Source organism: Thalassophryne amazonica, chromosome 6 (genome assembly GCF_902500255.1).
Source record: "Thalassophryne amazonica chromosome 6, fThaAma1.1, whole genome shotgun sequence".
Classification (NCBI taxonomy): domain Eukaryota; kingdom Metazoa; phylum Chordata; class Actinopteri; order Batrachoidiformes; family Batrachoididae; genus Thalassophryne; species Thalassophryne amazonica.
In genome coordinates, this window is record NC_047108.1 from 5,114,439 (window position 1) to 5,136,195 (window position 21,757).

Sequence of the window (21,757 nt, forward strand, 5' to 3'; positions counted from 1 at the left end):
GAGGACGTTTCGCTTCAAATCACAGAAGCTTCCTCAGCTAAAATTCTTGCTCTGGTAGTCTGACTTCTGTCTTGACTCTTGTAGAGAAGAATAAACCAGAAGCCAACAAAAGCTGGAGTTTTTAACCTAACCAGACCCCTCCTACCGAGAGGCCGACTGCTATAGGCTAGTGACTAAACAATAGCTCTAATTAGCACCTATTATGCGCTAGTTAGCACTCTCCTAATGATGGGATGGAAGCCTCCCCTGATGGCTCCCTTGACGACTCTCCTGATGACGTGAATGACTCATTACCATGAACAAAAGACTGAAACTGCAAATAGCTCTTTATCATTTATTTCAGAAAAACACCACATTTTTACTTGCCAGCTTCACAAATATGAAGTCTTGCTGCTGTAAATTTAATATATTTTGTGATTTGGCGTGTTGGTTGGACAAAACAACAAAATTAGTGGCATATACTTGGGCTGTTGGAAAGTGTAATGAGCATTATACATACAAAACTAATAATGAATTAGAATTCAATTAAAATAACGATGATAGTTAAAGTAAAAAGTAACATGAAACAGATAATTACAAAGTTTTTATTTTTCATTATTTTCTATGATGTGTTATTTATAACATACTCATATATACATACACAAATGTTTTATGTACTATATGTAATAATTATTACAGGCCTTACATTAGATAGATAGGTTATTAAACTGACAATATTTATTTTTTATTTTATTGACGTACAGATTATTTTCATAATAAAGCTAATTTTTCTTAGCATAGATGGCTCAGTGCGCGTGCCTATTAGAAAAGCCGGAAGTGGTGACCCGGAAGTGAAATGCTCAAACGATCTGTGAAACGGTGCAAAAATATACAAAATGATGCAGCTTCATTTCACCAAAGATGTTCTTCCCGATTCTGTCAGCTCGGATTTCCAGAATCTGAATAAATTCAGCGAACAGGTAAATCATTTTTACTTAGTAACATGAAGGATTTAGCCGTTTATAGAAGATTAAACGCGATGATTTTGACACTTTTAGTTTTACATGGTTCACACACTCTGTACATCATCCGTGTGTGGCTAAATGTAATTAACAGCTGAACAGTAATACTTTTCATCGAACCTGTACGTTTTCCTTTTGTTTACAGTTATTTAGTTTATAAAAAGTGGCACTTTGGTGCTTTAGGTGATTTACTTTCAATACAAAAGAAACGTTTCAGCTGATTTACTTACTACTGCTAATAATAAAAGTACTGTATAATTATTGGACATCAGAACCTCACAAGTTAAAACCATTGCAAATGAAATAAAAATATAAATAAAAACAAATTTGCTTTCTAACACCTCAAACACACAAGTCTACACCAGCTAATGAATAAAGTGGGAAATATGATAAAATGTTTGATTTAATTTAGAAACTAAAACGATTATTAACAATTGTATAAACTTTATTATTTTAATATGCATATGTCGCGGACATGAATGCGTGAATCTTGTCATCATCTCACCATGTCATTTAGGTTCTTCAGACTTTATTTTAGTAAATGCTTCAGGGGAGCATTAGCATGGCAAAAACCTTTCAGCTTTCAGAACCCCCGCCTTTTTAAGCATTTTTCTTTATTTGCCTCTCACATACTTGGAAAAGCTCCTCGCCATCTAACCATGTCCTTTAGGGCCTTCAGACTTTTTTCAGTAAAATGGTTTTTGGGAGTCCATCTGCTCAAAGTGATTAATATCACTTTGAGCAGATGGACTCAGTTAATCAGTGAAATCACCTTGTGGAATCAGTGGCTGCAAAGAAAACCTGCACCCTCTTGCCCCTTTTTGGAACAAGTTGCCCACCCCTGGTCTAAATTAAAGGATGATCCAATCATATATTAAATTACACCACATTATTTGCCTGACCATAAAGATTTCAAAAAAGGTATAGTTTGGACAATCTGTGACTGAATGTTGTGGAGTTATGAGGTAAAAGCAGCAAGAATGGTGACAAAGGTGAGTTTCAGTTTGTTCAGGGGTCAAAAGTTAAAGTTGCTCCATTAATTTTGCTCCAGCTGTATTTGTGCTGAATTTGATGCTTGTATCAACATTTGAAGGATTGTTTCAGTTATCTGCTGCACTAATAAGCCAACAACAATAAACCACCTGAATTAACGGAGAAATTCTGCTTTTAACAACCTGGACCTCATTTCTGGCATAAAATACAGTTGTTTACTCACCAATATAAGTTTGGTGTGATTAGAAGGCCATAGTTCAAATGACTTATTCAGTTCAAATCTGGAGCAAACATTTTTCTTCTTCTTCTTCTAAGGTGGATTAGACCTTTTTGTGGTACACAGCACAAACTACTGGACAGGAGGAACCTAACAGTCAATGTGACTCACTGATTTGAAAATGCAGGTCTTTCAACCAGATGTATGGTTCTGTGACATGTCAGTCATCTGTGGCCAATCAGATTTCAGGAAAGTCCAGTGAAACCCCAGCCTTTGCTCTAGCTCCACCCATGCCAGGAAGTGTTTACTGTTTCACTGTGACTGATAAATTGGCACTTCCTGTTTGAGTGTGAGCTTGCCACTTTGTTCCCGCAAGATTCCATGGGATATCGTCTGTCAATCCAGGAAGTGTTTGACATTTGAACATTTCCTGTATTACTGTGGATTTGAAAATTGGCACTTCCGGACCATGAGTGAGGTTCGCGCCACTTTGCTCATATATTTTGATTATTTGTTAATCTATTGATTTTTTTTTTTTTTAAATGTTTACTTAACACATTTTTAATTTAGGATATAAAATAGCCAAAAGTCAGTAATTATATCTGCAGAGTCTGTAGTTTTCAATCTTGTATAATCTTGTATAAGATCCTCTAGAATTTAATGCCTTAAAACCAGTGTAGTTCAAGGGTTTGCCCAGCATCCAGATGTACTCTTTGGAATGTTTTATAATAGCTGTTTGGGAGAAAAATGGCAATATATAACTATCAGCAGCAAACCTAACCATCTTTTGAATACTGAGCCCAAGCACAACATTTAATGATGATGCGTTCCAGAGCTAGAGCCCACAAATACCACTTTTGGGAAGTCAGGTCTGGGAGAATAACCTGGTGGCACATGTTGCTATATCCTCCACACCACAGAAATCTGTATACAGAAATACTGCTTTATAGTGCAACTCTGGGTGTTACCATGTTGGCACTGCTCCGCCTAAGTCTTGACCAACCCATAAATGGGTAAAGAGGTGGAGCTTGGGCCCTGCATGACCTAGGCAGTATGAATGAAGCCCAAAACCCCATCTCGAAGTTTCTTAACAAGATAAAGCTAACGGGCTAACCTTGGTTTTCCTATTTTTGGTGGCTGGGTGCTTGTTTCCATGATGGGTAGCTTGGGTGCAGGCATGAAAAATTATGACCTGCTTAGTGCCTCAGTAACTCTGAAGTAACAGTGGAGAAAATGTCACCAAACTATCAATACTTGCTAACAGTGCTGATGTACAAATTAAATAACACGAAAATTTCACTAAACGGAAATATTGTAGCACATACTTATTTGGTTAATTATCGTAATTAATGGCACAATAAACTATCATTACAGCTATTTGTAATACAAACAAAAAAATACAAATTTGGTCCTCAACAGCTTGAAGCCACTGCTAGCAGGGCTCTGGACATGGCTCATTGAATACACTAGCAATCCCAACTCCCTAATTATTCATAATTTTATGGTGTAAAATACAGTGCATCCAGAAATTATTCACAGCACTTCACTTTTTCCACATTATGTTACAGCCAGTGATAATCGGTGAATCACTGTAGACGCTCCGAAATGACGCATGTGCAGTGAAGGCAGGGGGGGCAGTTTTTAGAGGGGACCATTCGGTTGGCAACACCAGACTCCATCGCAGTTTGTGAAAGGTAATGGAAATGCGGGACTGTCTTGCAAAAAATGGGACATCTGATCACCCCTAGTCAGTGCACAGTCATTTTTAGATCTCCAGAGATGTTCAATCGGATTCAGGTCTAGACTCTGGCTGGGCCACTCAAGGACATTCAAGTTGTCCTGAAGCCACTCCTTTGATATCTTGACTGTGTTCTTAGGGTCATTGTCCTGCAGAAAGATGAACCGTCGCCCCAGTATGAGGTCAAGAGTACTCTGGAGCAGGTTTTCATCCAGGATGTCTCTGTACATTTCTGCGTTCATCTTTCCCTCAATCTTGACTAGACTCCCAGTTCCTGCTGCTGAAAAACATCCCCATAGCATGATGCTGCCACCACCATGCTTCACTATGGGGACTGGTGCTGAACTGGTGCCTGGTTTCCTTAAAAATTGACACCTGGCGTTCTCACCATCGACTTCAGTCTTTGTGTCATCAGACCAGAGAATTTTGTTTCTCATGGTCTGAGAGTCCTTCAGGTGCCTTTTGGCAAGCTTCAGGTGGGCTGCCGTGTGCCTTTTTTACTAAGGAGTGGCTTCTGTCTGGCCACTTTACCATACAGGCCAAATTGGTGGATTGCTGCAGAGATGTTGTCCTTCTGGAAGGTTCTGCTCTCTCCACAGAGGAATGCTGGAGCTCTGACAGAGTGACCAACAGGTTCTTGGTCACCTCCCTGACTAAGGTCCTCCTCTCCTGATCGCTCAGTTTAGATGGCCGGCCAGCTCTAGGAAGAGTCTTTGTGGATCCAGACGTCTTCCATTTATGGATAATGGAGGTGAATATGCTCACCAGGTCCTTCAAAGTAGCAGAAATGTTTCTGTACCCTTCCCCGGATTTGTGCCTTGAGACAATCCTGTCTCGGAGATTTACAGACAATTCCTTTGAATACTTATGTGCATGTGATTTCTTGTTTTTTTTTTTTTTTTTTTATATATATGTAATTTAGCAAAAATCTTAAAGTTTTTTCACATTGTCATTACGGGCTATTGTGTGTAGAATTGTAAGGGGAAAAAAGAATTTCATCAAGGAGTTATAAAATAAAAATCAACCCCATACAGTTCTCATGAAGGTGGAAGGTAGCTATGGAGACCAAAACCATTTTTTCACCACGTTTTAATGTGTTCATTTCTGTTTTTCTTTTTAACATGGGCTTCTATGGGAAGTAACTCCCTTTTGGAGCTAACCTTGAGTAGCCAATTCAAGCAACTAAGATTTTTAGATTTTCACCTGATTTTGGGGGGGGGGGGTTAATAACTTATGAAAATAAACTAGTAATGTGAATGTTTCACAGCAGGTACAAACACAGCCACTTTTGCAAACATATGTAGAGCTATTTTTAATCAGTGTTGTTGAAGCTCATACAAACGATTGATTAGGGTCTGAAAACTCAATACTCTGATATTAATTGATACAAAAAATGTGTTGGATTAGATACTCATTTGCAACAGTATCATTACCAACAGTGACATCTTCACCTCCTCCACTGGTAATAAAAATGAAAGTTGGCCGAAAGAGGAAAAGAAAAAAGTCTGAGTTGCGTTGGATATGATGTATTGCACTGCTTGTCGCTTGGTATGAAGCCGTGACTTTCTGCTAACATCTTCATATTAATGCTGTGTTCAAGGCAACTCAGAAATCACAAGTTGGAAACTTCCAAAAACTGGGTTCACTTGATGAACTTGAAAAACATTAAGGACGCACGCCGTATCATATTTGAGCTTTATTGTTTTTTACAAGGAAAACATGAATTGGGAGATTTTGTTCTGTATTTTTGCTTTGCACGATGTCAGACAACTTAATACGGTTGTGATTGAAGTTATTGCTTGTGTTGTTGTTATCCCCCAGGGCTCCAAAAACATAAAAACACATTGATGTGGGCTCACCAGTGAGTCCGTGTACCCCTGAGGGTTAAAACATAAATGCCTCCCCTGTGGTACTGAAAATGGTATCAAGTACTTTCCTGAGTAGAGAATTTGAAAATGTAGTATTGCAGCAACCCTAGAAATGATTGACATTTTTCTGTTGTCATATGATACAAAGTGTCATGTCACACAGCCCTTGGTGATGCTAAAGTTTTGAAAATTATGTGCGTTCCTGAAAAATGCTTGGATTTTTCAGTCATGGCCTTGTCCTCACACCTACACTCCCATCCCCCTTTTTTGTTGTCGGCTTCTGATCATAGCTTTCTTGTTCATAATTCAGATTTAATTGTTTTGTTTATGACAAAACAGACACACATTTTTATATATATATATATATATAATTATTATTATTTTTTTTCCCCCCCACTTTCAAACCTGGTTAAATCCAGATTTTCATTGACTTGGAGCTGGCAACTCTATTTTGATGTAGTGGACATCTTTGAACTGTGATAATTCTGTTTATAGCATTTTACAACCACTTTTAAGGCAGCTCGCTATACAACTAGTTACACAAATGCTAAAACCAAGTTTTTTTTCTGTTTAGCCAGAAAGTTGGACCAGTTAAAAACCATTTTACCATTGGTTTAGATTTGCTGAAATCCCATTCAAATAAGTTACTATCGGGTGTAAAGATGTTTGTATCATGTCTTTATACCAGTCTGTTCAACATTTTTCTTTCTTTCTTTTCTTTTTCTTTTCCAGCAGTTTTTGTGCCTCATTGAAATTCTGTTCCAGTTTCTGCTGGAACCTAAAGAGGTTTGTACACAGAGCACATCATTCCACAGAATTTAGATGTTAATGGGACTTTGGACTTTGATAACTGAAGCAGTGCAAATCATTGCCTCTCCTATTGTGTGCATGTGCAAATTTGTGTGTGTGTGTGCATGCAGGCGGAGAGGTTCGTGCAGCAGCTCAGCGAGTTTGCAGGGAAAAATGGGATGAGTGGTGGTCCTCTGAAGAACCTAATGAAAAGTATTCTCTTAGTGCCACAAGGTGGATTTTACAGACACATACATCCAAACACATCGTCCTGTTTTTAGGGTTAATCATTTACTTTATCAAATGTCAGAATACAGTCAGAACAGTGTTTATCACATTTTCTCAGAGCCCAAATAAATGTTTCTACTGACATGTTTGACCAAATAAAAGTCAAAGTTGAAAGACACACTTGATTTGTGACAACCAAAGACAATTTATCTAAATGGTAAAGATCTACTGTACTTTACATGATCCCATATTCCCAAACATTTCCCACATCCAAAGAAGGGAACCAGTGTCCTCACCAGAACTACAGGACTATAAACCTGACCAGTCACCCCAGTTTCACTTCCCTTTTGTGAAATTATTTGGTGGAAAATTCAATAATCGAGATCTTGCTAAAGCTTATACTTAGTAGATTGTATAAACTTCTTGGTGAAGCACACTTTGGGTTTGGACCAGGCCTAGGGGCAATCCAGATGATTTTTTTTAACCTTTTGAGAAATTTTACCTGCTTGCATTTGTGCGAGTGTGTGATGACATTTGTTTTGGTGCCCTTCTGGTCCAGGTGCTGCTTTTGTGGTTGAAAGTATCCTACACTTTAAGGGCCTTTCACACCAGGGAGCGGTGACCTGTGAATGGTAAATGGACTGCATTTCCATCTGCATCAGACGCTCAGGCGCTTTACAATCATGCCTCACATTCACCCCGATGTCAGGGTGCCATACAAGATGCTCACTACACACCGGGAGCAATAGGGGATTAAAGGCCTTGCCCAAGGGCCCTTAGTGATTTTCCAGTCAGGTGGGGATTTGAACCCATGATCTTCTGGACTCAAGCCCAACACCTTAACCACTAGACCATCACCTCCCCTGACCTGTGCTGTCTAGACATCTAACCAGAGGAAGGCTAAATTTCTAAATGTCTTGAGAAACATAGCTGCATGGTGTTCTTATGTTTTGCATCTATTTAATAGCATTTTTATGTTTTATTTTAAATTTATATTGGAATAGGATGAGAAAAGAAAGTTCAGATGAAAATATATTTGTCAAATATCAAGTTTCAAGTCACTGCCAATCTTTAGGGTGCATTCACACTCTGACAGTTCTGCTATTTGCCAACGGAAAGTGAAAATTAGATTAACGTCGACCAGTGCAGAGGTCCGCCAGACTCTGCAGGCACTACATTGACAGTTGGGCAATGCTAATGTCTGTTGTGGTCCTGGAGAAAATTTCAACATGCTTAAACTCGGCAAGAGTTGAGCTCTACTGCCACTATGTCACCCTCACTAGTACACTGTTACTGCTCTACTGCTCTGTTTACCTCCGCTGGCCTCCACTGGCCAACCTCTGAGACATTAGTGGACACACTATCTCCTCTGGATCCCTGGAACATGAAGAAATATGAAGAACTGTAAAGGAATATAAAGACATGAAGGAATATGTAGAACTTGTCTTGGCAAAGCACCAGTAGCAAGTGCTAAACTTGCAGATATTGAGTTTATATAGGCTACTTCATTTGACATCTCAACTGTTCAGTTGGTGATCAGCTACACTAGTGCTCCCTGGAGTGTGCTAATAATGCACCTGAGTTGAGCTCCATCCTATAATGAGTCAACCGACCATCGTCAAATGGTGAGCTCCTCCAGTACTACATCGCCCTGCGTTGGAAACAGGAAATTTGGACCCCTGGAGCAAGCCTTCTCCGGGATTTCACAGATTTTTGGGAAAATGCTACGCTGGCCAGTGTCAGCCATTTCATGCCATATGCGCCTTTACATCACTGCAGAACTATGTCATACAAATTGGACAGCTGTTTATCAACATGCAGGGTCCTTGATTCATACCATGTTGCACCCCCAAAAAAACAGTGGAAAAGTTAGTCTGGAGTACTGGTTTGGGAGATTCTCTGTTATCAAACCTCCGTAGAGCTTCAGGAAATGTCTCATATTCTATAATATCAACAGTAACTTGCCAGTACACCACAAGATGCAGTTTAATTGCATTCGTCAGATGTTTGCTTTTTCAGTATTCGTCATAAACTGTGCAGCCCTGCTGTTTACACATGACACATACAGCATCCCTCTGTGTGTGTGTGTGTTTAGTGTGTAATTTTCCACTGTATCCAAATTGATGCATGTGAATGTTTAAATGATTAACTTTGAGGGGAAATACAGGAATGTTTCTGTGCTAATGATGGTGATTTGTTTTCTCGACAGGAGCCTTGAAGAAGAATCTGACACCTGAGCAGCTCAAAGATGACCTCGTAATACTGGGTAACAAATCATCACTGAGCCAGTCATTACCTCAGCTTCTTTTAAAACAGGTGTTCAGTGTAGCTCTGGAACATTCTGGATCAGTTTGTCTAATCACTGCCACTTTAGAAACCTGCTGGTACCATCGTTACTCATTTTAACAGTGATTTCTTAAATCCTCAGGATTGAATGAGGACAAGGCAGCTCATTTTGCACAACAGGTACATTTCCTTACATTTCTTAATACCTGTTTTGATTTAAATGTCTGTTAGGAAATGTTAAGTGGGCCCTATTAGTTAAAGTCATTAAAATCAATGCCCTGCACACACACAAGCACACATTAGTAGCTGCAGAGATGCTGTGCATTGGTAGGAGTTTTCATTTCAGCATGTTTTAATGTGCAAGAACCAAAGGATCGAACCCACAACCGTCATCAACAACATCTTTAATTAAAATCCAGTTAAGTATTTTAATTGTTGCAGATGGTGAAATCACTACTCCAAAATGTAGGAAGTCAATTTTGTAGTTATAAATAAAATTTAGAAAATCATCCTTGCACGTTTAAATCAGAGGGAGACCAGATGAACACGTTGTTGCAGACCACACACTAGTTTTAAAATTATTTAATGCTAAGTGTTTTATGATGAATGTTCGATGTGTTTTTCACATCTTGGGGCTTCTGCAGTTTATGTAAGTCGATTTTCCGTTTTACACGGTTCCACAGGAGGCTCCTCTCCTGTGGAACCAGCTCCCAATTCAGATCAGGGAGACAGACGCCCTCTCTACTTTTAAGATTAGGCTTAAAACTTTCCTTTTTGCTAAAGCTTATAGTTAGGGCTGGATCAGGTAACCCTGAACCACCCTGAACCTTTGTTATGCTGCTATAGACTTAGACTGCTGGGGGGTTCCCTTGATGCACTGTTTCTTTCTCTTTTTGCTCTGTATGCACCACTCTGCATTTAATCATTAGTGATTGATCTCTGCTCCCCTCCACAGCATGTCTTTTTCCTGGTTCTCTCCCTCAGCCCCAACCAGTCCCAGCAGAAGACTGCCCCTCCCTGAGCCTGGTTCTGCTGGAGGTTTCTTCCTGTTAAGAGGGAGTTTTTCCTTCCCACTGTCGCCAAGTGCTTGCTCACAGGGGGTTGTTTTGACCGTTGGGGTTTTTCCGTAATTATTGTATGGCTTTGCCTTACAATATAAAGCGCCTTGGGGCAACTGTTTGTTGTGATTTGGCGCTATATAAATAAAATTGATTTGATTTGAAATTGATTTATCCTTGAAAATTCATCAGCTTCTGTCTGTAAAACAAATATTCATTTCCCCAAATAAAAGGAGAAGCATGACTTTTTTTTTTAAACCTGGGGTCCATATTTAGATTGTTGTGGGTTGAACTTTTTACTCGAATTTCAAATGTTAGAATTGGTCCAGTATTTACCAGTCGTATTGTTAAAACATCATAGGCTAAACGGCTAAATATAGCTACCATATTTTCTGTTGTATAACTCGTGATTTTATACTAGTTTGGGAGGTCCTGCTACTTTGAGTCTAATGTGACTTATACACCCCCCCAAAATGTACACATTTGTTATTAATATTCTTATTTATAATGGCTATTTATATATGGCTTTCACAGAAATCAAAGCAGTGAACAAAATAAACTCAAATAATAAAATAATGACAATAAAAAGTATTCTGTAACAATACACCCAAATTAAAGAGCTGATAATAAAGAAAAAAGCAACTTATACTCCAGTGTGACATGTTTTTTTTTTACTCTTCAAGGGGCTTTTTTGAACAAGTGCATACTTTGGTAAATGTGGTATGTATCGGAAGGGTACAGTGCAAACAGAACACACTGCAGTAAAATGCTTCTCCTGGTCACTAAATAGGCTAAAATATCATTTGACGTGTTGGGAAGTGTGTGTTGTTTCCCTGTGGAGGTACACATGTCCATAATTACCTCAGTATATTGAAAGCAAAGATTTAAAGTGTCCATAAGAAGATAGCTCCTTACCTGTACATCATTTAATTTAATTACATTTTTTTTAAATGAGCAGTTATTTTGGGCAATTTTAAACATTAAGAATTTCAAAACCAAAGATGTTTTTATGACATCACCAGGTCATAAAAATGTGTACATGTTTCCCAAAGTGTGGGCCGCATCCACCCACACTTTGGGAAACATGTACACATTTATCAGAGTTTACATTGTAGAACATTGTTTAAAAGTCTCTAAATGCGTTAATGTTAAGGCACCTTGACACTTGCCCGGATTTAACCCCCGCACTGCAGCACAATTCATCGTCCCAGTGCAGTCTGCTGTATTCTGCTGGATGCTGCCATTTGTGCCGCTGAATGCTTTGTTATATAAAATAATTATTTTGTAGCGGATTAATCATTTTGCTCTCAGAACTTGGCTAATGAAACCACCTCGAATCGCACTGTAATTATAGAGGAATTTTCTACAGCTGCTGCTTGTCTTGTGGGCTTCATGACGTGCAGAATGCATTTGGAATCATCTCAAAGGTAATTATTTGTAATATTTATATTGTAACGGTTTGGTAAAACTGTTTCATTTTCATTCATTCCTTATGAATATATGTAAAATTATGTTTATGATAGCTTTAACATCTCGTCATAATTTTTCAGTTGAGCTGCGCTGACTCATTGACTTGCAGTGACACACAGTGTTTTTGAATTGTTTGCGCAATGTTCACATGTAGTTCACAAAATTAATGCGTGCAAGAAATTTTGAACATTTTAGAATTTTGTTTGCGCACTTGCACGCAGCCGCGCACTGTTTACGAGTTTATAATGAGTTTACTCTCTGGCACGGCAGATTGCGTGCCAGTGCACTGATCAAATTTGTGCAAGTGTCAAGGCATCTAAACACATGGCCTCAGATCAGGAGCCTTATGTTTTTGTCACTGTATTTTGCAGTGGGCGGTGCACTGTGTGGCTCTGTCCAGACGCGCTGTCAGACAGACACTGATGGTCAACCAGCTGCTTGACTTGGAGTGGAAGTTTGGAGGTAAGACCAGTCAGAGCTGAGGAAGAAGTCATTGTTGGCCTTTAGCTAAATTCTGAAAGAACATGCAACTGTTTTACCAAGCCATGACAATGTAAACATGCCAAATAATTACCTTTTTAGATGGCTCCAAGTGCTTTCTCCAGCTTGTTCAGCACGTGCATGCGCGAACAGCTCCGGCTGGAGCAGTACTCTGTGATTCAGATTTGAGCCGTTTTCAGCAGCCAACTTGCAGAGAAAATGATTAATCCACTATGAAATAATTATTTTGTATACGCAGCATCCAGCGCACAGCGCGTGGCAGCCAGTGGAATAAAACACGGCGTCCAGCTGGGAACACAGTGGGTGGGATCATCACGACGATGTGCGTGCAAGTGCGCGGATCAAGCATGCAAGTGTCAGGGCACCTTTAGTGGTTAGCACTGATGCCTCACAGCAAGAAGATTGTGGGATCACTTCCTGGCCTTTCTGTGTGGAGTTTGCATGTTCTCCCCGTGTCTGTGTGGGTTTCTTCCGGGCACTCCGGTTTACTCCCACTATCAAAAACATGCATATTTAGGGTCTGCTCCTTTCTTTGCCCCTGACCAAGGCAGAGTTTCTACATCTGGAGTTGGTCTCCGGGCGCCGGACTGTGGCTGCCCACTGCCCCTAGTGGTTGGATTGTGTCTAACTGTAATTGTAATGGTTAAATGCAGAGGACAAATATTGTTGTATAAACGTACAATGACATTAAAGACTCTATTATATATTACAACTTTAACAGAGTTTGTGAGCATCGTTGAAGGTCTACAGTTCACAATTTTAAGGTGCCCTGATGCTTGCACGACTTTGAGCCGCGTACTTGCATGCACATTGTTGTGACAATCCCACCCGCTGTGTTCCCAGCTGGATGCTGCACTTTGTTCCATTGGCTGCCGCACATTGTGCGCTGGACGCTCTGTATATAAAACAATTATTTTGTAGCAGATTAATCATTTTCTCTCCAAGTTGGCTGTTGAAAACACCTCTAATCGCTTCCGGAATCACAGAGGACCGCTCCAGCTGCTGCTTTCTCCCACGCGCTTCATGAGGTGGAGAATGTATTTGGAGCCGTCTAAAAAGGTAATTATTTGTCATGTTTATATTGTAATGGCTTGGTAAAACAGTTGTGTGTGTGCAGCTGTGAAAGTATGTTTATGATAGATTTAACATCATCTGCTTATAATCATTCAAATGAGCTGCACTCTGATGCAGTGCAATGACGTAATCACTCGCACTCACATGCAGTGTTTTTGACTTTTTTGCGTAATGTTCACATGAAGTTCACGCAATTAATACGTGATGGAGATTTTGAACATTTCAAAATTTTCTTTGCACACGTGCACGAAGCCACGCACAGTTTACAACAATTTACAATGAGTTTGAGATGAGTTTGCTCTTGTGCACGGATCAAAGTTGTGCAAGTGTAAGGTGGCCTTTAGGCTTCAGCATTTTCTGCTCCCAAACTCCTACCATCATTTGTGTTTCTTTTAACCTTCCTGCTTTTCTGATGAGTGTGTTTACACACTGAACGTAATGACGTCCAGAGGCCGGCAGAGAATTGAAATGCTAACGCTCAGCACTTTTTGAAGCAGTCAGTGGGCAGGAGAGTCGTTAGTGTCGTCTTCAGCTATTGTTCATCACATCTTCATATTAAAGCCCACAGTGCTTCAGGCTCTAATGAGGGCGCCTCCTTCTGGAGTGTGTTATTGGCATGCTAAACCTCAGTCGGGTTCTGGCTCTTTGTCTCTGTGTCCAGCTGTGTGTTTGTCATGAAGAAAATCACATGACTGCTGAATGTAGCTGAGCCCCCCCACCCCTCCTGTAACACTTCTGACATATTAAAAATATCAAATCTGAATACCTGCAGATTAATATAATTGCTGTTTTTTCTTTGATTCTCTTCCTTCATACCACAACTCATAAAAGAAGAAAGAAAGCATATATTGTACAAGAATAATAATCATGATTGTAAATTGTGTTGCACTCCTGACGATTTTGGCCTTTTTAAAAAAAAAAAAAAAAAAAAACCTTTTAAAGCATCAAGATAAAATGCTGTCATTTACCATAATTCTGGACCTCTTTATTGGACATTATCTGAAAAGGTTACCTTCTCCTTATCTAAACAAATGCGTAAAATATGAAGGGAATAATTAAATGAGGTGTTTAAAAAAAAATGACACTTGTCTAATTTGACACATAGGATCTTTTTTCTTATTAAAAATCAACAGCAAATACTTTTGGAAATTCATAAATATAGGCTCCAAAGTAAAAACCTGATGCAACAAAGTCAGTAAAGTCCATATACTGTTTAAGAAAATACGTCTAAATCATCACTTTTACAGCCATTTAATACTTTATACTTTTAATACTGTTTCGTACTAAGTAACTTGGAACTGTTCTTGGATCCATCCCTTGACTTGTCTAAAAAAAAAAAAAACCCTCTTGTATGGTTTATTTGAACTTATTTTATGTATATACGTATTTGTGTCCACAGTGACCGTTGGCTCAAGTGAAATTCAGAAAGTGGGCAACATCTTTCTGCAGGTATGATGGCTGTTGTTCTTGTAAATTATGCTTTTTCCTCAATTCTTTGTGTCCTGTGGATGATCAGACTGATGCATTATGGGTTGTTAAGCAGACAGGCTCTTGGATGTGCCGGCATGCAGACCTCTAAATTTTCAAAACACGTTCTTGTTTCCTCTTTACCACCACACCTTTTCCTTGTCCTTCTACTGGACGCATCATTTTTATTGTCCCATCCAGGGCAGTCGTAGAATCTCACCATCTTCTTCTTTTGTCTGCTCCCGTTGCCACGGCGGATCGCCCGTCTCCATCTCACCCTGTCATCTGTGCCTTCTGTCATACCAGTAACCTGCATGTCCTCCCTCAGTAAACTTCTTCTTTGGTCTCCCTCTTTTCCTGTATGGAAGCATCTCGTGATCATAATTCAAATGGGAAAAGCAAATTTGAAAATTGGGCACAGCAGTCTCATTTGAGGGCGGGCACGAAAGGGTTAAAATATGACGCATATGACATAATTTCTCTACTTCCGGGGACAGAAACACGGCTCTTTCTGAGATTTTGGGCAAATTACACATAAACAAAGTGAAAATACAAAGAAAAAGTGACGATGCAGCAGGAAAGTGGACATGTGTTGCGGTTTGTTTATGACCCGGAGCTCAAACGTGTCGATGCGGTTGTGCAGGTGAGAGAACGTAGCTAATCTGGTTAGCTGTGTAGGCTAACACTTACCGACACAACGTCTCCCATTTGCCTCGTCTTCCCCTCTCCACTGGGAACCGAAAAAATCTGAACTTTTCGCAATTGCTTCGGTGATTGCAGCCAAAAACAAAACAGTACACCAGAGCGGCTGTCCCCATAAGTGGTCAAATCCCACTATATCATGCAGGGTTCAAATGAGACTGCGGTGCCTTATTAAAAGCATTAGCAGAAAGGGTTTTTAATTTTCAGAACATGGGCACACTGTTTGACTCACAAAATAAAATTAAAGTTCAAACATCCCATTTGATTTTTCATCTTCAAGTATGCACATTCTATGAAACAATGTAAAAGAAAAGGGAATTTTTTTTTTTTTGTTTTCATATCACCCCGGCCAAGTAATGATCAAAATTAAAACTCGGAAAACAAATCGCAAAGAGGACGGCGCAGGAAAGTGATGTCACATTTCAGCTCCCAGTCCGAACCAAAGACTGACAACTGGCTGGTCCCCACCTCCTCTGAGTCAGAGGGAAAAGAAGGCGAGCACACACTCACATATATCCTCTGGAAACCTGTGCCTCTAACGCCAGTGGAAATGGCATAATACCTGTATATTTGGGCTCTTCAAATAAATTTCAAATATACAATATTTGCGGTGATTAAAAATGGGTGATATATATATAAAGAAATTTGACAGGAAAGTTCAATACGTTACATTTGGTATTTAAATTAGTATACATATTCAAACTAGTATACAAAATTCAACCATATGTACATGTGAATAATTTCTATGTGAAGTGAACTAGAAATAATTCCAATATGCATTATGTACCATATGCTTGTAAGAAATGGACAGAAACTGAAATAATTCATGTTGGTGCAAGATGATTTTTGTTAGCTGCTGGTGAAGTGTGGGCCCAGTTACCTTCTCATTGAAGTGTTTTGCGAGATGGTGCATGCGTATTTTGATAGAACATGATGCAATACACTTAATGAGAATGAACACCTGCAGGGTTCTCGCCAGAGCAGTTGAGCATCGGGGGCCCCTGTGCTGTGAATTAACCAGCTTAGGGGGCTTTTGCCAGCGTGTTCTGAATCAGCTTCAGCATATGGCAGATGTCTAGGAGGACATGCACACGTTGGTTAGATTCTGCAGGCTGGGGGAAGCTAGGATCCAATTTTGGTACATCCACTGTTGCTCCCAGCTCTTCCATCATTTTGAGATGACATGACGGACCATCGCATGTCAGTGAAATGCAGGCGACACCAATAATCATAAAGCCGTGTCAGGCACTGCTGGACAAGGTTGGCCTCTTCTTAACCTGACATACCATTAACAAGAAAATATCTAACCGGTACCTTGCAATTACTCTGCAAGGGCACTGCCATCAGAACCAGTGCATCAAGCGCATGTGGTGTTGTATCATCCTCAGTACTAACACAGATGTCTACATACCCGTGGAACTTGGTGCCATCCCACTCAATATGTTGTGTGGGCCGCTGAAGAGGAGGTACTGCTGGCCCACCACCACCAGAGGGCGCCCTGCCTGGAGTGCGGGCTCCAGGCACCAGAGGGCGCTGCCGCCGACGAAGGCTGCCAGGGTGACAGCTGTCACCCATTACTGGACACAGCTGACTGCACTCAGGACGGAGGTATATCAGCAGGACAGCGTCTCCACCTCAGTGCCGAGATATCGCCTTGAGCCTAAGGTAATCTTCTCTGCAGCTTCTTTAAGTATAATCCTATAATACTTGTTAAACCTTTCAGGACAGCTGACTACCGAAAGCCGAGTGATCGGATAAGTACTCACCTTCCTGCTTATTGTGACAAGAGGTGGAGGCGGCTTGCCCCTCTCATCTACTGGGTGCGGTCGCATCCCAACCTGTGTGTTTGTGTTCTTTCCCGCCAGCAGTACCGGATCCGACGAGCGAAGGCAGTGGCCACCTGGGAATTCGGGACTTGGCGGTTCCAGTACTTCTGGGTTTCGGTGGCAGAGGAAATCTGGGTGGTTCCGGTTCGACTAGGACGGACGTCTCCTACCTTCGGGCCTGCCCACAAGACACCAGCAGATTTCGGCTTACACCTCCAAATTGTGAATTATTGTATCAGTTGTGCTAATTTCACAACAGTAAAACTTGTTCTTACCTTTTTCCATTGTCCGTTCATTGCGCCCCCTGTTGTGGGTCCGTGTACCTACACTTTCACAACACAATATGTTTTTTAATGGCCACCTCATCCATCATGAGGACACAGACAACTTCACCTCTTTTTTTTTTTTTTTTTTTTTCCTTGGCTTGTTCTGCTTTCAGCTTCTGAGCTGAAAATGACTCTTCTGTGAATCCTGGTTCTCCATTCACTCCACTTTTTGATGACTGATGGATGGAGTAGAGCAAAGTCGAAGCACTACACTGAACAAAACTATAAATGCATTTTTTTTTACTCCCATTTTTCATGAGCTGAACTCAAAGATCTAAAACATTTTCTATACGAGGTCTGTTAGAAAAGTATCAGACCTTTTTATTTTTTCAAAAACCTGGTGGATTTGAATCACGTGTGATTGCATGAGCCAACCTTGAACCTTTGTGCACATGCGTGTCGACTGCGTCATTTGCTGGTTAGCAGCCTTTGTGTGAGGATGGGTGGAGTCTCTCTGCGTTTTTTCTTTGCAAGGAAATGGCCGAACAACTGGAGCAGCGCTACTGCATCAAATTTTGCCAGAAACTGGGCGACAGCCAGGTGGAAACCATTCGGAAGATTCAGACGGCTTTCGGTGGCTTTTCAGTCGTGTGACTATCCGAGAAATTGTGGACGAGGTGGGCATGTCACAACATGTCCTGTGAGGCTTCAACACGAAAGTGCTTTTGCTGCGCCATCAGCTTTGTGCCGATGAATTTCGCTGCAACTCTTTTCATGGCAAAATCTGTCACAGTGGAATGTGCCGAAAAAGTGTTGATGTCCACCTCTTCCACAATTTCTCGGATAGTCACACGATGGTCCCGCATCACCACAGCGTTCACTTTGGAAATGATCTGGTCGTTTCAGCATGTTGATGGCCGACCGGAGCGCGGCTCGCTCTCCACCGTTGTGCGGCCGTCTTTAAATCAGTTGTACTGCTCCTTAATCTGTGTGATGCCCAGAGGATCGTCACTGAAAGCTGTCTGAATAATCCGAATGGTTTCCACCTGACTGTCGCCCAGTTTCTGGCAAAATTTGATGCAGTTGTGCTGCTCCAGTCGTTCCGCCATTTCCTTGCAAAGAAAAAAATGACAAGAGATTACACACGTCCTCACACAAAGGCTGCTTGCAAGCAAATTACGTAATCGACAGGCGTGAAAAAATTCACGCATGCGCATGAAGGTTCAAGGTTTGCTCATGCAAGCACACATGATTCAAATCCATCAGGTTTCTGAAAAAAAATAAAAAGGTCCGATACTTTTCTAACAGACCTCGTATATACAGTAGTGTTCAGAATAATAGTAGTGCTATGTGACTAAAAAGATTAATCCAGGTTTTGAGTATATTTCTTATTGTTACATGGGAAACAAGGTACCAGTAGATTCAGTAGATTCTCACAAATCCAACAAGACCAAGCATTCATGATATGGACACTCTTAAGGCTATGAAATTGGGCTATTAGTAAAAAAAAAAAAAAAAAGTAGAAAAGGGGGTGTTCACAATAATAGTAGTGTAGTATTCAGTCAGTGAGTTCATCAGTTTTGTGGAACAAACAGGTGTGAATCAGGTGTCCCCTATTTAAGGATGAAGTCAGCACCTGTTGAACATGCTTTTCTCTTTGAAAGCCTGAGGAAAATGGGACGTTCAAGACATTGTTCAGAAGAACAGCGTAGTTTGATTAAAAAGTTGATTGGAGAGGGGAAATCTTATATGCAGGTGCAAAAAATTATAGGCTGTTCATCTACAATGATCTCCAATGCTTTTAAAATGGACAAAAAAAAACCAGAGATGCGTGGAAGAAAACGGAAAACAACCATCAAAATAGATAGAAGAATAACCAGAATGGCAAAGGCTCACCCATTGATCAGCTGCAGGATGATCAAAGACAGTCTGGAGTTACCTGTAAGTGCTGTGACAGTTAGAAGACGCCTGTGTGAAGCTAATTTATTTTCAAGAATCCCTTGCAAAGTCCCTCTCTTAAATAAAAGACGTGCAGAAGTTACAATTTGCCAAAGAACACATCAACTGGCCTAAAGAGAAATGGAGGAATATTTTGTGGACTGATGAGAGTAAAATTGTTCTTTTTGGGTCCAAGGGCCACAGACAGTTTGTGAGACGACCCCCAAACTCTGAATTCAAGCTACAGTTCACAGTGAAGACAGTGAAGCATGGTGGTGCAAGCATCATGATATGGGCATGTTTCTCCTACTATGGTGTTGGGCCTATATATCGCATACCAGGTATCATGGATCAAGTTTGGATATGTCAAAATACTTGAAGAGGTCATGTTGTCTTATGCTGAAGAGGACATGCCCTTGAAATGGGTGTTTCAACAAGAGAATGACCCCAAGCACTAGCACTAGTAAACCAGCAAAATCTTGTTTCCAAACCAACAAAATTAATGCCGTGCAGATATGAAGAAATCATGAACAACTGTGGTTATACAACTAAATACTAGTTTAGTGATTCACAGGATTGCTAAAAAAGCAGTTTGAACATAATAGTTATTGTGAACACCCCCTTTTCTACTTCTTCTTTTTTTTTTTTTTTTACTAATAGCCCAATTTCATAGCCTTAAGAGTGTGCATATCATGAATGCTTGGTCTTGTTGGATTTGTGAGAATCTACTGAATCTACTGGTACCTTGTTTCCTATGTAACAATAAGAAATATACTCAAAACCTGGATTAATCTTTTTAGTCACATAGCACTACTATTATTCTGAACACTACGGTATATTGCTGTGCACAGTCGAGATGACAAACTACTACTACTACACCTATACGCTGGAATAAGGGATAGAACTCTTCGAAATATTGCTAATTACTTTCCATTTCAATCATACTTACAGGTGAAATGTTCGTCGACAGTCTTTGAACTGGCGATTTATGCAGTTTATAGCTGTGTATGCGGGCATTTGACGGCAAAACCACAACAAATAAAATTGCGTACACCAGGGAGTTTTCTGAGTAGAATAGATCGTTCGAGGAGTGGTACATGTGAGAATATAGCACCTCAAAAATATTAACCAATGAGATATCCAGATGTTTTTACATACAGATCAGTAGTAGTGATGTCACACACAGGAAGTGGGGACATTTTTAAAAAAATGGTATTTATTTATTTTCTTCTGCTTTAATTTTGCATGACAGTGAGGGGAAAAAAACCTTATCACTTGGGCTAAAATCTTTATGAATAGAATTATAAACAGTGCAAAATAAACATGCACAAAAATGAGGACAGAAGCAAATAGGAGGAGGAAAGCAGCCAGTGTTATAGAGGCTATGCACTGACATCATCAACCATGCCCTAAGATGGTATACCATCATGCTGGATGGGAAATGACTGAAAGAAATCAATTTTTTTTTACAGCAGCCGCATGTTCCAAAATGCCACAACCTAAGAGCAAAATCCATTTTTTGTGATGACGTCAGCGAAGGATTAGGTATATGATGAACGTTGTGTGGACTGGCCTTCAGGACCTGTATTTTTTTGCGGATGTTTTCAGAGCTGCTGGCATGTGAATACAGGTGAGCTTGCGTATGCGTTAATTCACATTTCGGCTTAACTTGTGGTAGATTTGTGGACCCCGAAAATTTAGGCTACTGTATAAAAGTCAGTATTTTTGTCAAATTTGACTATTTTTGGAGGGGCGGATGCAAGAATAAATTCCGGCACAGTCCGAACTGAATCAGATCATTCTTTCATTGTTGTAGTGTCCATGTCGTCTCCAGCAAATTCTATGAAGATTTTCAAGCAGGCAAGTAAGTTCTGGTTGTTAAAGCAAGCAAATTTTCAGTTGCCAAGTGGCCATCGTGTCCGGCCGCAGGAATGATCTCAAGTGGAAGGTCATATCCAGATCCATAAAGAATAAACTCCGAATGGTCTCAAGTTGTCCTCACTGACAAAGCTCTCATCGCAACAGCCCAAGGAGGAAGAACAGCCCGAGCCCACTGCAGATGAAGAAGTCTGACGTCACTTTCCTGCGCCATCCTCTGTTTTTAATTTTAAATTTTGATCATTACTTGGTAGGGCTGGCTTGAAAATGACAAAGCAATGTCCTTGTTGTTTTTGTTTTAGTTGTGTTGTAGAATGTGCGCACTAAAAGATGAAATGCACATTAGATGAGTTTTAATTTTATTTATGAGTCATATAATGTGCCCATAGCCCTGTGACAGACTGGCGTCCTGTCATCGGTGTACCCCGCCTCGCGCTCTATGACTGCTGTGATAGGC

General features: G+C 40.3%; 1 protein-coding gene across 2 annotated transcripts in view; it reads left to right on the plus strand.

Moving 5' to 3' along the window:
* Positions 1-818: 818 nt before the first annotated feature.
* The window catches only part of commd7 (COMM domain containing 7), a 39,722-nt gene continuing 18,783 nt past the window's right edge, over positions 819-21,757 (plus strand). The window contains exons 1-7 of one of the 2 annotated variants that reach the window (XM_034171679.1): positions 819-959; positions 6,550-6,603; positions 6,738-6,840; positions 9,044-9,100; positions 9,263-9,300; positions 12,020-12,110; positions 14,623-14,672. In XM_034171679.1, coding sequence (XP_034027570.1) covers positions 876-959; positions 6,550-6,603; positions 6,738-6,840; positions 9,044-9,100; positions 9,263-9,300; positions 12,020-12,110; positions 14,623-14,672 — 477 coding nt within the window. In that variant the 5' untranslated portion in view covers positions 819-875. The remainder of the gene's footprint in view (positions 960-6,549; positions 6,604-6,737; positions 6,841-9,043; positions 9,101-9,262; positions 9,301-12,019; positions 12,111-14,622; positions 14,673-21,757) is intronic. The other variant, XM_034171680.1, reaches the window with a different exon arrangement.